Source organism: Ips typographus, linkage group LG8, assembly GCF_016097725.1.
Source record: "Ips typographus isolate SLU linkage group LG8, UJ_Ityp_2.0, whole genome shotgun sequence".
Lineage (NCBI taxonomy): Eukaryota > Metazoa > Arthropoda > Insecta > Coleoptera > Curculionidae > Ips > Ips typographus.
In genome coordinates, this window is record NC_138429.1 from 1,254,990 (window position 1) to 1,272,491 (window position 17,502).

The 17,502-nt window shown below is 35.7% G+C and overlaps 1 protein-coding gene across 12 annotated transcripts in view; it reads left to right on the forward strand.

Moving 5' to 3' along the window:
- The window catches only part of FMRFaR (FMRFamide Receptor), a 50,154-nt gene that overhangs the window by 4,106 nt on the left and 28,546 nt on the right, over positions 1 to 17,502 (forward strand). For 2 of the 12 annotated variants that reach the window (XM_081985997.1, XM_081985985.1), the window contains exons 2-3: positions 14,856 to 15,286; positions 15,341 to 15,734. In XM_081985997.1, coding sequence (XP_081842123.1) covers positions 14,922 to 15,286; positions 15,341 to 15,734 — 759 coding nt within the window. In that variant the 5' untranslated portion in view covers positions 14,856 to 14,921. Of the gene's footprint in view, positions 1 to 9,236; positions 9,354 to 10,555; positions 10,711 to 11,856; positions 12,052 to 12,672; positions 12,871 to 13,740; positions 13,937 to 14,855; positions 15,287 to 15,340; positions 15,735 to 17,502 lie in introns of those variants that run through there. The other 10 variants (XM_081985990.1, XM_081985987.1, XM_081985991.1 and 7 more) reach the window with 10 other exon arrangements.

Here is a 17,502-nt window from a genome sequence, read left to right on the forward strand (position 1 = left end):
TAGTTTTCGATTTAATTTAACGCGTCTACTAAATAAGTGGTATTAATAGCTCCATGGGAGTTTTCTTTCGAAATAATTGTGATTGCCGACTCGCCGGGTTTATATTGCTGTTTGGTCTGTGCGGACAAGAAAAATTGGATAACAGTATTTGGCCCTTAAGGGATTTTGCCGTAAAGGGATTTGTTGTTTGTTATTTTTAGCCTAATCAACTTTTACTACGCGGTTGCACGAAACACGCTCGTACCTTGACAAGTACGGATGTTACATTTGTCAAGCAAAGTGTTGCATGCATGGTTATTTATTTGTTTATTTTTATAATCTTTCTGTGTTACTTACTTAGCAAAATTTTGAGTTATTTTTTTGTCTCTTGTTGCTGTTTATCGTTAAAATAACACTGAAACTGTTTGAGAGTGTTTACTAATCAAAATTATGAATGTAACCCTCAAGATGACCGGTTGTCAGTAATGTCAAGTAAAGTGTTGCATGCATGGTTATTTATTTGTTTATTTTTATAATCTTTCTGTGTTACTTTCTTAGCAAAATTTTGAGTTATTTTTTTGTTCCTTGTTGCTGTTTATCATTAAAATAACACTGAAACTGTTTGAGAGTGTTTACTAATCAAAATTATGAATGTAACCCTCAAGATGACCGCTTGTCAGTACTGTCAAGAAACAGTGTTGCCAAACGTTTTTTTTGTTATGGTATACTGCAGAACGTTTTCAATTTAACGAAACTAGTTTCTTAACACCCAGAATAAAAACTCAGAAGAAGTTTAAGTAGACGAGGAGCCCGGATCCTTTTTATATTAAAGTTGTATCGATTTCATTGACAGGACACTGAACGGGCTTTCTAAAAGAAATTTACTGGTTTCAGTGTGGAAAATTGTCAGTTTTTTGCGTAAATGATTTTTCCCAAAACGTTTTTGTTTTACGATGCAAATTTGTCTTGAGGTAATTTAATAAAAAACTCCCAGGAGGCAATCCTGTCCGGTTGATCTCGACCAGCGATCTCCTCGCTGAAACACAATTAAGCAAAAGTACTTAGAAATATATTACCTCCCTCAAACATTTCGGGCTAAGTGCTTAATTAATTAACTTAATAACCAGCAGTAAGAGAATGTTTGTCTTTAAATTATAGAATAATTCTTCTTTGATGTATTTGGCAACGTTGTGAAACTGGGAAGTTTTGGGCTGGAATATTCGGTCACCCTGTAACTGTTAGGCTAGGTTAGGTTAGGTTACTTATTAGGAATTAGTGGGCATTACAAGAAATTAGTGGGCATTACTGGCATATTAGGAAAGGAGCTGTAAGCAATAATTATTAAATTTGAAATGCAGCTTCTAACGTTTTCCCAATTTTCCGGAAAACGGAAAAAGATAATTTAATTTGGAAACCGTAAATAAGTTTCACATAAAATTCTCTAAAATTTTCCCCATTTAACCGACTCTGTAGAACCAATATGGGACACACTGTATAACATTGCAACCATTAAAGTTGACAAAGAGGTGACCGAACTTAAGGCACTGATTTTTAGGTCAGTTTGTACAGTGGTTAGTTTGTGATTGGTCAAAAAAAGCACCTTTTCTAGACCAATCACAAACTCCCTTCAATCAATATGTCATTCAAACGCCATTTTGTCTTATTAAATATGTCAAAGACCAAAATTGATTGTCTTGATGACCTTATTCTTGTTTGTCTGTTCTCAAATACAAATAATTCACTACACGTTATTTAATTACACCCCGTAGATGCTTATAAACAACATATTAAGCCTTATCAGGAACAACAGTGTGCTGAAATAAGAAAAGTTGCGGTATAAATCCATTAAGGGATTTGATTTACATAAATCACTTAAAACTTTTCGTCTTTATCTTTCGGAAGTTTTCCATCCAAGTTGAAAGAAGAAAACTATTTAAATGGCCTGGTTGCTGTAGGAATTTTAATTAGCACGCTCCATTACAGGATGCTGTAATTTTAGTAAATTACAAACCACAATTTAGTCTAAAAATACACCGAGTGCACTTGAAAAGTGCACTATTTTTCCATTACTTCAATTTTTTTGTGATAAATCAAACTAAAATTGGCAACGTAATGTAACCATCTGGGTTTAAACTGAGCTAAGCAAATTAAAAATCATGACCGTAAATCGAGGTTATAATTTACCAAATAGAGGGTGATTTATCAAGTGGGAGGAAAACAAGTTGGAAGGAAAATTACGACTCCCTCGACTTTGTCGAACAAAGTTTATTGTAGGAAACTGTCTTTGTGAATCTCCAAACTTATTTTCGTTGGTCGTAAACACATCGAAATCACTAATAATTATTTAGTGTCTAGACTGATGGTGAAAAACACGAAAAAGCCAGTGTTCAATGTGGATTAGATTCGCGAAACTCAATTTCCAATTCCTGATGAATATTTAAAACGATTATTAGTGTCTTTGTGAATGCAATCGTTTAACATGCAGATTCAATTACGTTTGAGAAATTTGCTAAAAAGGCGAGTAAAAAGGTCTTTACGACTTGCTTTATTGAAGTAACTAAAAATTAGTTTTTATTATTTGAAATAAAAAGTGAAGCATAAAATCACATATTTTGTGACACTCGCTGCTTTGATCCTCAATTACTACTTTATTTGACAAGTTACGTCAAAATGTCATAGAAAACAAAAGATAGATCAGATTACAAGCTTTCCAAAAATATCCCCACCTGAATTGATTGGTCATACCGTTAGGCCGCTAGAGGGCGTCAAAGTTGCTTCACCATAAAATCGCTAATTTTTAGACACCCGCTGCTTTCACCCTAATTTACTCCCTTTCTTGACAAAATAGGTCAAAATGTCATAGAAAACAAAAGATAGTGCAGATTACAAGCTTTCCAAAAAATATCCCCCCATGAGTTGATTGGTCATGCCGTTTGGCCGCTAGAGGGCGTCAAAGTTGCTTCAGCATAAAATCGCACATTTTTAGACACCCGCTGCTTTCACCCTAATTTACTCCCATACTTGACAAGATACGTCAAAATGTCATAGAAAACAAAAGATAGTGCAGATTACAAGCTTTCCAAAAATATCCCCCCCACTTGAGTTGATTGGTCATACCGTTTGGCCGCTAGAGGGCGTCAAAGTTGCTTAACCATAAAATCACTAATTTTTAGACACCCGCTGCTTTCACCCTAATTTACTCCCTTACTTGACAAGATACGTCAAAATATCATAGAAAACAAAAGATAGTGCAGATTTCAAGGTTTCCAAAAATATCCCCACATGAGTTGATTGGTCATACCGTTTGGCCGCTAGAGGGCGTCAAAGTTGCTTCACCATAAAATCGCACATTTTTAGACACCCGCTGCTTTCACCCTAATTTACTCCCTTACTTGACAAGATACGTCAAAATGTCATAGAAAACAAAAGATAGTGCAGATTTCAAGGTTTCCAAAAATATCCCCACATGAGTTGATTGGTCATACCGTTTGGCCGCTAGAGGGCGTCAAAGTTGCTTCACCATAAAATCGTACATTTTTAGACACCCGCTGCTTTCACCCTAATTTACTCCCTTACTTGACAAGATACGTCAAAATGTCATAGAAAACAAAAGATAGTGCAGATTTCAAGGTTTCCAAAAATATCCCCACATGAGTTGATTGGTCATACCGTTTGGCCGCTAGAGGGCGTCAAAGTTGCTTCACCATAAAATCGCACATTTTTAGACACCCGCTGCTTTCACCCTAATTTACTCCCTTACTTGACAAGATACGTCAAAATATCATAGAAAACAAAAGATAGTGCAGATTACAAGCTTTCCAAAAATATCCCCACATGAGTTGATTGGTCATACCGTTTGGCCGCTAGAGGGCGTCAAATTTGCTTCACCATAAAATCACTAATTTTTAGACACCCGCTGCTTTCACCCTAATTGACTCCCTTACTTGACAAGATACGTCAAAATGTCATAGAAAACAAAAGATAGTGCAGATTACAAGCTTTCCAAAAATATCCCCACTTGAGTTGATTGGTTATACCGTTTGGCCGCTAGAGGGCGTCAAAGTTGTTTCTCCATAAATCACTAATTTTTAGACACCCGCTGCTTTCACCCTAATTTACTCCCTTACTTGACAAGATACGTCAAAATGTCATAGAAAACAAAAGATAGTGCAGATTACAAACTTTCCAAAAATATCCCCACTTGAGTTGATTGGTTATACCGTTTGGCCGCTAGAGGGCGTCAAAGTTGTTTCTCCATAAATCACTAATTTTTAGACACCTGCTGCTTTCACCCTAATTTACTCCCTTACTTGACAAGATACGTCAAAATGTCATAGAAAACAAAAGATAGTGCAGATTACAAACTTTCCAAAAATATGCCCACATGAGTTGATTGGTCATACCGTTTGGCCGCTAGAGGGCGTCAAAGTTGCTTCACCACACCAAAAAATGCTGCCGCGTGACGTCAAATTCGTTCTGCTGAATGACGCTCTCTCAGAGTGACGTTTGACAGCTACGCGGCAACAACGTTTTAGCCTATTTTTTATCTCGCACACGCCACTATCTATGTCTCTCTCTCTCTGTTACACGATTATCCCTATGAACTATTTTTCTCAAATTTGTTATGATTTAATTTGTCGACTGGAAAAGCTAGCTTAAGCCTACACATCCATCTCTAAGATTTTCTCTGCGTTTTTATCCCGATAATATCGAAAGGAAATGATATATTAGAACCTTAAGCTCGGTTGCACCATATTTTCACATTATACTTTTCTGTCTGTAAGGTAACGATCGAGAATGGTCGCCCTTAAAGGGCGCAAAACTGAAGGCTTTTGTCGAGGTTGGTAATTTTGAGGTTCGTTACATTTTGTCTTGTTCTGATGGGATTGAGTAAAAACAGTAAAATAATATTTAGGGCAAAGGGAAAGTGTAAAAAGGTCCATTAGTTAGCGTGACATGGCAAAAAAATCAATCTGATTACATCACAAACAAATACCAAATTGTTTGTCCAGGTTTAGGGTTACAAGGACAAATTCCAGAGATCATAATTGACTTCTTGTAATCGCATTTTGAAAATTGATAATTTTATCATTAAAATTGTCCGGTAAACTCGTTTATTGGTTATTTTAACTTTTGATTGACTAAAACGCACTTAATTAACAATGTGGGCTGAAGTAATCAGTGTCGATAAAACTAGTAATGGAGCCTAATAAATAAAAGCGAAATAAAAACAGAATGTCATTATACACCCATGTTGTGTAATATAGATAATACGAGGTGATGCAACTAAAAATTAAATCCAGTAAAATTAACGTAAATTCAATGTTTTGTTTGAAGAAGGAATAAAATAAAAAAGAATCGAGTACAATGAAAGGGGAAAAGCATTTTTATGAATAATATATGAGAGAGTCGAGAGATTTTTATGTTTGCCCCAATAGAAAAGGGCAAGATTTCTTCTTTTCGCATTATTCAAAAATGACCGATTTTAAATGCACATTTTGTTTCTCATCCTCCGTGTATTTACATAATACGAAACGGGAATTTTATTTTAGCAAAGTTGAAGAAAATTGGATTTAAAAGATATAACACGAGTATTCCAGACCTGAACCGTGTAAATTAAGGGATTTAAATCTTCCTTAATTAACGCTTTTGTTAATTGCCCGTAAATTCGACGACGACCCTACGACAATACTAATAATTTTCTCAATTTATAGTTTTCAATTAAATACAATTTAAAAACTAGACCACACCAAACTAGTTTATAATCTGAAAATAGATCAAAGCAGGGTCGTTATTAGAAAATTATTCAGTTCCTTTTTGCGGTCTTAGTTTTGCCACTTAAACGATCCCAAGAGTGTAATAAACACCAATTTGTAGTGGTCCCCAGGTGTAAAATTGTTTATGAACATCCTGTATATATCTCCCGTAAAATTAGTAGTTTATTTACGAAAAAGACGGTTTTTTGGTAATTTGCCGGACTTTGAAGATGCGTAAATCAATTCAAATCGACGTTTTTACCGCGTAGATGACGTGGACGACTTTCGGCAGTTTTATTGGCTGTCTGATGGTTGACAGCACGTTCCGATCAGCTGATTTATAACCTCAAAGTCACGAGTGACGTCCGCGGAGTGCAATGTTGCCAAATAACCATTTGTCTGCTATAAAAAGCCATTTTGTCTGTCATTTCTTGAAATTACGTGAAATTTCCTTTAAAATGGGGTGCAAGTCAATATTTTGGCAGAAAATTGAAAATGGCGGTCTGGGACGCCATTTTGTCTGTCATTTCTTGAAACTACGTGAAATTTCCTTTAAAATGAGGTGCAAGTCAATATTTTGGCAGAAAATTCAAAATGGCGGCCTGGGACGCCATTTTGTCTGTCATTTCTTGAAACTACGTGAAATTTCCTTTAAAAGGGGGTGCAAGTCAATATTTTGACAGAAAATTCAAAATGGCGGCATGGAAAGCCATTTTGTCTGTCATTTCTTGAAACTACGTGAAATTTCCTTTAAAATGAGGTGCAAGTTAATATTTTGACAGGAAATTCAAAATGGCGGCCTGAAAAGCCGTTTTGTCTGTCATTTCTTGAAACTACGTGAAATTTCCTTTAAAATAAGGTGCAAGTCAATATTTTGACAGAAAACTCAAAATGGCGGCCTGGAACTGTCAAAAAATACAACTTTTTTATTTGTCAAGTTACAGTTGACGTCTCGGTGTCATTTTATGTTAAAATTTCCCGGAAAAGACGCTGGTGCAGTAGGTATTTTGATATCTCAAAAACTAACAGAGTTAGACCTAAAATGTAACATTTTAATCATTTCTTTGCCAAGAACTCGGCCGAATTAAGAGATACATGAAATCTGACTAAAAAATATTTACAATATAATATATGATATTATGGTTAAGCAACTTTGACGCCCTCTAGCGGCCAAACGGTATGACCAATCAACTCAAGTGCGGATATTTTTGGAAAGCTTGTAATCTGCACTATATTTTGTTTTCTATGACATTTTGACGTATCTTGTCAAGTAAGGGAGTAAATTAGGGTGAAAGCAGCGGGTGTCTAAAAATTAGTGATTTTATGGTGAAGCAACTTTGACGCCCTCTAGCGGCCAAACGGTATGACCAATCAACTTATGTGGGGACATTTTTGGAAACCCTGAAATCTGCTCCATCTTTTGTTTTCTATGACATTTTGACGTAACTTGTCAAATAAGGGAGGAATTTAGGGTCAAAGCAATGTGTTTTTTTACTACTTTTTGAAATTCAATATCTCGGTAACGTGAAGAGCTAGAGAGGTCAGTTTTGGCTCATTTTGTAGTATTTTTTATGCTCTTTCCAATGGCGTTTCTGTAAGAGTTCAAATAAACCGTTCTTGAGTTACAATAATTTGCTTGATTCAGGGATGCAAACCTTAAAATTAAATTTTTCCTGAGTTTTAGTAGGCTTTTGGTTTAACGACATTTCTTACCACCCGCAGGTTGTTAAACAATTTGTATCCGACGAGTCGGAAAGTTCTTTAGGAACTTTGACTGCTTCCGCCCTCTTACAAAGATGATTAATTAGCAATGATTTTGCAGAGAGACTTATTAACGACGACGTCGAATTGTGAAAGACAATTTTCTTCTTAAAGAAAATGCAAAAAATTGGAAAACTTTATTGTTTTGCCATTTTTTTTATTAAAGAAATATCTATGTAGGACGTAGAAAATTATTAATTAAACTTTTTGCATGAGCACTGGATACATTCTAAATGCATCTCTTTCTAGTTACTACAGTCAGAGAAAGAGAGGACTATAATACGACCAAAATGACAATTTCTAGGTTATAAAAGTATGCACGTGACACACATAATCTGAACTGCCCTTATTTCAAGCTACTAAACTGTAATTTGGGCTATATAGACATCCAATTAAAGCCCCACTGTGGTTAATCCAGCGGGGCCCTTTTAGTCGGCCCTTAAAGATAATAATCCTCGTTAGACAAAGTTTGATCTTTCTAATCGGCTAATTGTATGCATTTAGTGCTTTTATCGATTAAAAGGCTTTTAACAAAAATATACAGGGCGTTCCAATCTGCTTTCAGTCAGATTTTACGAGTTTTAGTGCTAAAATCAGCGTAGAGTTGTCTCTCTTTAATTACGAACTTACGTTTCGTAATTAAGAAGGAAATTCAACTAGATGCAAATGCAAACGTTTCTTGTTTAATGCCTTTTGCATTTTAGGCTTTGACTGTTCACGAAACGTTTTAATTACAAACTGCCAGTGACTGACATATTTTCTATAACTTTAATGGGAAAAGTTTACTTTGAATATTCAAACTTGCCAGTTTTTCAGCTATGATGTACATAAGTTGGAGCAGTCATAAATCATCGAGTTAACTTGTAGAGGGGCTATATTTGGAAAACTAATCTTCCAGGTACGATATTTCTACACAAAAGTGTATATTTCATTTTTCCAATGTCTGCCTGACCCACTTTTAATAATTCGATATTTTTTTTAGTGAAAAGTTGTTTTTCTATCGATCACATGAAGTTTGTGCGTGTGACACTTCCACTCACTTCGCGTTCTCAACGATTCAATGTCAAACTCTCAACTGTCAAGTCAACGAATACGCTTATTACAGTGTTGTCAAGTGTTCAATTACGACATTACGCTAAACTAGTTTTTGAAGTAGCCCTTTAGGCTGCGATTATTCAGAACGTTTAACTAAGGTCGTAGACATATCATATTATTCAAAGGCGTTGTGATTTCAAATTATTCTCTCTCTAATTCAGTTTGAGGTAAAAATAGTAGGTAAAGTTTTATATTAAACTACATTTCCTCAAAGGGCCTTTTTAATGAACCCATTACTAAATGTGAGGTTGAGATTGCATCATCCTCGATGCAAATGGGCAAACAGCAGAGGCAAGGGATGAGTTAATGATTACACATATTAATATTCAACACCGATCCTCATTATGGTGTCGTCGTTGCGCGTTAAAAGCTAGACGGATAACCGCATTGCTATTACAATTCAATTATACCAGATATAACACCCTGTATATGGTAAGTAATTTAAAATAACATTTTGGATCTACCCTACGGAGCGTTGATGCAATCGTACGCCGAACAAGTATTGCACAAGCTGGCAACTCAGCAAAAATTTGACGTTTGCTAGCGAATTTGACTTTTGACCTTTGACATTTCAAAAAATTGTTATTGTTTATTTTTTTTTGTCTTTATAGACTTTAGTGCTGTTTTGCTTGAAATTAAACGCTTTTCTTATATTGTGTCTAAAGTGACAAGTGTAGTGTGATAATCAGTTGAATTGGCATTTGTTTGAAGCTTGTTTACGAAGAAATCGCCACTTATGTCCTTCCAGGATCACTATTTACGGTATGTTGTCTTGTAAATGTAAGTAATCCAAACTGACCAAACATTAATCTATGTGAGTAGCTTATATAATGTTAAATCAACGTGTGCAGCATTTGTGAGAATCTCAGCACGGTGGGTGGTTTGAAATTGTTTAAATAAAGCAACTTTCAGCTTTCTGGACCAGTCGCAAACTGGAAACACTGTTGTGATTTACGTATATTCTGCACATGTATTACACCCTAATTTGCTATTTAAGACACTTTTGAGACGTTTTTTTCGGTTTGTAATTTCGGATCAAAACGCGTTACGATTCAAAAGTCACGTGACCGCTGTCTCATTTTGTAAATTGATGTCACGTGATTTTTAGATCAGAAGGCTTATGGAAATCATGGATTGAAAGAATGCAGCTAGGATTTAGATAAAAAAGTGTCAAAGATGATTTGATGATTTGTCAAAGATGTTAATAGCTAGACGATTAACCGCATTGCTATTACAATTCAATTATACCAGATATAACACCCCCTGTATATGGTAAGTAATTTAAAATAACATTTTGGATCTACCCTGCGGAGCTGTTGATGCAATCGTACAAGTATTGCACAAGCTGGCAACTCAGCAAAAATTTGACGTTTGCGAGCGAGTTTGACTTTTGACCTTTGACATTTCAAATAATTGTTATTGTTTGTTTAGTTTTTTTGTCTTTATAGACTTTAGTGCTGTTTTGCTTTAAATTAAACGCTTTTCTTATGTTGTGTCTAAAGTGACAAGTGTAGTGTGATAATCAGTTGAATTGGCATTTGTTTGAAGCTTGTTTATGAAGAAAATCGCAAATTATGTCCTTCCAGTCTTCCAGGATCACTATTTACGGTATGTTGTCTTGTAAATGTAAGTAATCCAAACTGACCTGAACGTTAATCTGTGTGAGTAGCTTGTATAATGTTAAATCAACGTGTGCAGCATTTGTGAGAATCTCAGCACGGTGGGTGGTTTGAAATTGTTTAAATAAAGCAACTTTCAGCTTTCTGGACCAGTCGCAAACTGGAAACACTGTTGTGATTTACGTATATTCTGCACATGTATTACACCCTAATTTGCTATTTAAGACACTTTTGAGACGTTTTTTTCGGTTTGTAATTTCGGATCAAAACGCGTTACGATTCAAAAGTCACGTGACCGCTGTCTCATTTTGTAAATTGATGTCACGTGATTTTTAGATCAGAAGGCTTATGGAAATCATGGATTGAAAGAATGCAGCTAGGATTTAGATAAAAAAGTGTCAAAGATGATTTGATGATTTGTCAAAGATGTTAATAGCTAGACGATTAACCGCATTGCTATTACAATTCAATTATACCAGATATAACACCCCCTGTATATGGTAAGTAATTTAAAATAACATTTTGGATCTACCCTGCGGAGCTGTTGATGCACCGCCTTCTTAACAAGAAAGCCTAGAATGTCATTTTAATGGCGGCGTTATCGAATTTTTTTTTTGTACACAAACCTATGGAGATGCAGTAGAAAATATGTTTTTTTTTATTTTTTCGTGTAGTTGATTAGAAGTTGTGAGTGAAAAATCAAAGAACTCTTCATTCCTGATACAGATATGTATAGATATGGCTTTTTATATCCAATAAAGTCCAGCCAAAGCAAGTTTGGTTAGAACCCTTTGTCTTGGAAAGTAGGAACAAACTAATGTAAAAACTGCTCAATCAAAGAAAATTTGGAAATCCTTGAATCTAGGTAAGCAAAAGTGGTAAATGGGTTTTATATTATTACCAAGACCTTTCTTTTAAAATGTAAATGTGCCAATAGAACTTCTAAAAGCTGTCCTGTTTCTTCAGAGTAAACCTTTGTTGCTCTCAAAATGCAGGCGGCCTCAAAATTTAACTCACTTATGTATGTAAGAGGCAATAAGTTTACTGAATGAGAAAGCATATTGTACTTACCACTGAGTATTGTGTTGGAGTAAAATCATTCCAGTTCAAAGCTTTCAACCACTGTTGGGTTTGAGCAGGGTCTTTTGGAAAGGAAAGGACACTTTTGGGCCTTTCTCCAAATTGTTTTTACAATTTGGCAAACAACAAGTGTGACGGCATATTGTAGAGGCAATAGAATTTAAGTTGAAAAAACCAACAACAAATTATAGAACAATGAAGGAACAATAACAATAGTGATAACACAATAAAATGAACACAAACTACACTTTCACTAGAACAATAAACATATAAACAACAATTACTTTGGCAAATAACCTCAAGTTTTGATTTTAAACCGTAAACATTCGTCTAATTCTCAAAAAACTCAATTTCCACAATACAAACAAATGCAAACTGTCAATCCCATATTTCGGCCATATTGGAATTTTTGGAATGCACCTTCTTGGCTTTCTTGTAGAGAAGGCGGTGGTTGATGCAATCGTACAAGTATTGCGCAAGCTGGCAACTCAGCAAAAATTTGACGTTCGCTTGCGAATTTGACTTTTGACCTTTGACATTTCAAATAATTGTTATTGTTTGTTTAGTTTTTTTGTCTTTATAGACTTTAGTGCTGTTTTGCTTTAAATTAAACGCTTTTCTTATGTTGTGTCTAAAGTGACAAGTGTAGTGTGATAATCAGTTGAATTGGCATTTGTTTGAAGCTTGTTTATGAAGAAAATCGCAAATTATGTCCTTCCAGTCTTCCAGGATCACTATTTACGGTATGTTGTCTTGTAAATGTAAGTAATCCAAACTGACCAAACATTAATCTATGTGAGTAGCTTATATAATGTTAAATCAACGTGTGCAGCATTTGTGAGAATCTCAGCACGGTGGGTGGTTTGAAATTGTTTAAATAAAGCAACTTTCAGCTTTCTGGACCAGTCGCAAACTGGAAACACTGTTGTGATTTACGTATATTCTGCACATGTATTACACCATAATTTGCTATTTAAGACACTTTTGAGACGTTTTTTTCGGTTTGTAATTTCGGATCCAAACGCGTTACGATTCAAAATTCACGTGACCGCTATCTCATTTGGTAATTATGATGTCACGTGATTTTTAGATCAGAAGGCTTATGGAAATCATGGATTGAAAGAATGCAGCTAGGATTTAAATAAAAAAATGTCAAAGATGATTTGATGATTTGTCAAAGGTGTTAATAGCTAGACGGATAACCGCATTGCTATTACAATTCAATTATACCAGATATAACACCCTGTATATGGTAAGTAATTTAAAATAACATTTTGGATCTACCCTACGGATTAAGTATTGCACAAGCTGGCAACTCAGCAAAAATTTGACGTTTGCGAGCGAGTTTGACTTTTGACCTTTGACATTTCAAATAATTGTTACTGTTTGTTTATTTTTTTTGTCTTTATAGACTTTAGTGCTGTTTTGCTTTAAATTAAACGCTTTTCTTATGTTGTGTCTAAAGTGACAAGTGTAGTGTGATAATCAGTTGAATTGGCATTTGTTTGAAGCTTGTTTACGAAGAAATCGCAACTTATGTCCTTCCAGGATCACTATTTACGATATGTTGTCTTGTAAATGTAAGTAATCCAAACGTTAATCTGTGTGAGTAGCTTGTATAATGTTAAATCAACGTGTGCAGCATTTGTGAGAATCTCAGCACGGTGGGTGGTTTGAAATTGTTTAAAAAAAGCAACTTTCAGCTTTCTGGACCAGTCGCAAACTGGAAACACTGTTGTGATTTACGTATACCTATTCTGCACATGTATTACACCATAATTTGCCATTTAAGACACTTTTGAGGCGTTTTTTTCGGTTTGTAATTTCGGATCCAAACGCGTTACGATTCAAAAGTCACGTGACCGCTATCCCATTTTATAATGATGATGTCACGTGATTAAAAAATGCAGCTAGGATTTAGATAAAAAAAAATGTCAAAGATGATTTGCCATGCCCATGTGACCCTAAAAGAGCTTGCAGTGTTTAAGTCACGTGCTTTGAGTTACAGTTTTGGAGTTGATTTTAAATATTATCATATAATTTTAAATTTCTCTATTTGCATAATTCTGGTAGTAGTGATTGATCAAAAAAGCTACAATTTACGAACAATACTGTAATTTACTCAAATACTGCACATTTGGACTTTTTGTTTTGTATCTGGTGAGGAATTTTAATCAGAAACATACTAAAGCGTATCCAAATTTACTGGATCGCTCTTGACCCGATAATTGAAACTGTGAGCAACAATTTGTATCCTTGTACCGCTATAATTATCTTAATGTCACCGTATTTAACTGGAATAATGACAACTCGAAATCGAGAATGACCTATTTATAGGTGAAAACAGCTGTTTGTCGCACAGACCAAAATACCATCGTCCAAAACACGAGTCCAAACGAATCTTTTGTTAAAAAAAATGCGGATGAATTAAAACAATTACATAATTTTAGGACGTTTCCCAGATTCGACTGAACTGGTGGTTTCATCCGCAAAGTTGCCGGGAAATTAGGAATTTCTGGCATTCAAAATGTTTCCAGAACCCATTAAGTCCCTGCATTTTCTAAGTGCTCGTCCAACCAATTTTCGCCATCACGGTTATATGGAACCCGAAGAAAATTATGGAAAATGAGAAATTCTTTTGGTCAGGTAATATTCTCCTTCCGTAAATTGTAATGCTCTTGTAACCACTATATACAGAAAGTTTGTATAAAAGCATGTGATGGAAAGTAGTTCCAAAAGTTCACCACCAGAGGGTTTATGTTTTATCACCAAACTGACAGAAATATCCTCTGTGATTAATAACATTTCTTAATTAAAGTAAATAAGTAAATTACGAGTTTTGATTAGTTTGTCGGTTTTAAAACATACAAACAGACAAAATCCAGGAAATTGTAATTCATCCATTTCGGTGCGAAATTGATAAACTTGTAAACTAATTAGTATCCGGCCTTACAGCTTAAACGTGCCGTAAACAGAACTTTACCAAACGTAAATCAATCTGAAGGTAAATAGCACGGTTCTGACATGGTCACGTGAATAGGGCCAGTTAATCAAACATCCAACCGCAAAGACATGTGCATCTACGCGGAAAACATTTTTATATCACGAAAGTGGGGAAATAATGGAGTTTTCTCCCGATTTGGAAATGGGGGCGAACGTCCCCATGGAGAAAGAACAGCTGCAGCGAAATTAAATTCGAGATAAGCGGTCATGAAGTCGTTGTCTGGTGGTTGCGTGGTTTTAAATACCTTAGGGCAAGTTAAAACCGAGTTGGCTTTGAAAGTGGACGTTTGAAGGTGTCAGTTGTCAAAACGTTCCGGCTGTCAAAAGAAGGTTTTCAAATGTCAAATAAATAAATAATAAGAACGTTTTTGGTTTTTGTATTTGTTTTTTAAATAATACTAATAATACAATTTTGTTCATGTTTATTAATAAGGACATATTGTGTTCTGATCCGTACACACGTTTTCCCCATTAAATTTTATTTGAATATTACGCATATAATTCACTCTGACTGATTTAAGTTGTTTCACATTTATGATACATACAGGGTGTCTGTTTTCAGGTTGGACAGCCAAAAATATGATCACCTGATCTGCTCAACGATGCGGTGATTGCATCACCATTCACCATGACCACCAAGGATTTGGTGTCGACCCAATGGTGGCATGACAATTCAACCGACTTTCAATTGAAATCGACCGTTCCTACCGACAATTTAACTGTCAGTATTTGCATGGGGGAAAATTTGGACTCGCTAAATCGTTTCCGGTTCATCACCAATGGAATCCTGCTGAATATTATTGGAGGATTCGGACTGTTGGGCAATTTGATCTCCATGATTATATTGTCCAGGCCGCAGATGCGATCCAGTATTAATTACTTGCTCATTGGTTTGGCACGGATCGATACCGTTCTTATTGTCACCAGTATTCTACTTTTTGGTTTACCCGGTATTTATCCGCATAGTGGGTCGCTGTTTGTGTACTATTACAAGTGAGTTTGGTGATTCTATTTCTAGAATGGCAGTAATGATGTTTTTTTTTCTAGGATTTATCCGCACATTGCTCTTCTAGTGTATCCATTGGCAACTGTGATGCAAACGGCATCGGTGTATTTGACAATGACAGTGTCACTGGAAAGGTACGTGGCCGTCTGTCATCCGTTAAGGGCGCGGTCGTTGTGCACGTACGGACGTGCCCGGATCTACGTGATAGTGATCGTGGCGTTTTCCACCCTGTATAACGTACCGCGATTGTGGGAGGCTAAAGTGAAATCGGAGTGGTCGAACCAGTTCAATACCACCGTCTACTGTCCCGTCCAATCGGATTTCCGGGACAATAAGTTCTACCGTACCGTTTACATTCATTGGATGTACCTGATTTGCATGTATTTGGTGCCGTTTCTAGCGTTGGCCATTTTGAATGCAGCTATTTATAATCAGGTTAGTTTTTTTTTAAATCAGAATTCATTTATTTATTCGTTATTATGCCCTTTGGTTACGTTTACCGATTTACGATCGCACAGCCTACTCAGAATCAGTGACAGGCCCAAAGCCTTCTTTGATTTTCAAAGACTGTGTGATGTAACTGATCTGATTACCACGTGACGGTTGCACCCAAATAACAGCGACTATCACGTGACTAACTCATCGGGCGCGTAAAAAAAAAATTACGTAAAAATGGTCTTTTAAATAACTTTCTATAATAGAAGGGTGCAGTGTTGCGCGTGGTGCTTGTATACAAATGACAGCAACTATCACGTGACAATCTGTGAAATCTCATGAGTTTCCAAATATGAAAACCATACACCATAAAATCACATTTTTAGACACCCGCTACTTTCACCCTAATTTACTCCCTTACTTGACAAGATACGTCAAAATGTCATAGAAAACAAAAGATAGTGCAGATTACAAGCTTTCCAAAAATATCCCCGCATGAGTTGATTGGTCATACCGTTTGGCCGCTAGAGGGCGTCAAAGTTGCTTCACCATAAAATTACTAATTTTTAGACACCTGCTGCTTTCACCCTAATTTGCTCCCTTACTTGACAAGATACGTCAAAATGTCATAGAAAACAAAAGATAGTGCAGATTACAAGCTTTCCAAAAATATCCCCGCATGAGTTGATTGGTCATACCGTTTGGCCGCTAGAGGGCGTCAAAGTTGGCTTCACCATAAAATCGCACATTTTTGCATTCCCTGTTGACTTCATGAAAACTTTGATTTGCCGGTTTAATGGCCGTATGCACCGATAGTCATTTTGCAGGGGTAAGTTCAGACTGTGACTATCTTTCTAGTGCATGCCATTGCACATTCACAGTCTAAACTTAAATTAATCTGAAACCTTTAAAATTAATGATGCTAATCTGTAACATTCAAATCTCAACTTAGTTTAAGTGCTCCTTAAAACCAACTTGTGTTATTGGGAAAACGGACATTTTAATAGCTTTGAAATGTCATTGAACAAAGTACACCACAACTAACGCCATCTACCATACAGTAGAGTAAATTTATTCAATCAACGTCAATAAAGGTCATTTTTACGTGACGCGACTAGTCCCCACCAAAGCTGATTATCGCCTGGATCGCAAATGATCGCAAACAAGTTTAGTTCTTATTTACGTTTCTGGTTTTTTTTTAGGGCTTGATTCGCCCCAATATTTATTATTCAGAGTCGCTCCACGCTTCCCTCGTGCTTTGAATAATTCAACAAAAAATTGCGTTTTCCTAGAATCGCAAACCTTCATAGGGTCCAAAACAATTACACCGTTTTGTTATGTTAGTTTAACGGTTTTGCGAATTTATTATAAACCATCAGGCTTGATACTTTTATGTTAGAGGGACACTTACTAGAAATCGATGACAGTTGCATATAAAAGTCTAATCAAATGGTGAAAAACCGTTTTCAACTCGGCAATACATTTAAATTTGCGTAGGATGCAAAATAACTGCGTTCGATCATGTTGATATATTGACTCTGTATGTATTACTTTCGATTCAGTAAATGGAGGAACATCTCATTGTAGTTTATCACAATTTTTGCCAATCAACTTTAAACAGAAAGTATTTTTCTGTGAAGTTGTAAATATATTATTCCTTGTTGTATCTTCGATATTATCGGGATTCAGTGGGGTTAAAGCCTTAGCAAAAAGGTTGAATTAAATGGACCGTGGGGATCTCAAGCTTAAACCGAATATCGCTGTAGTT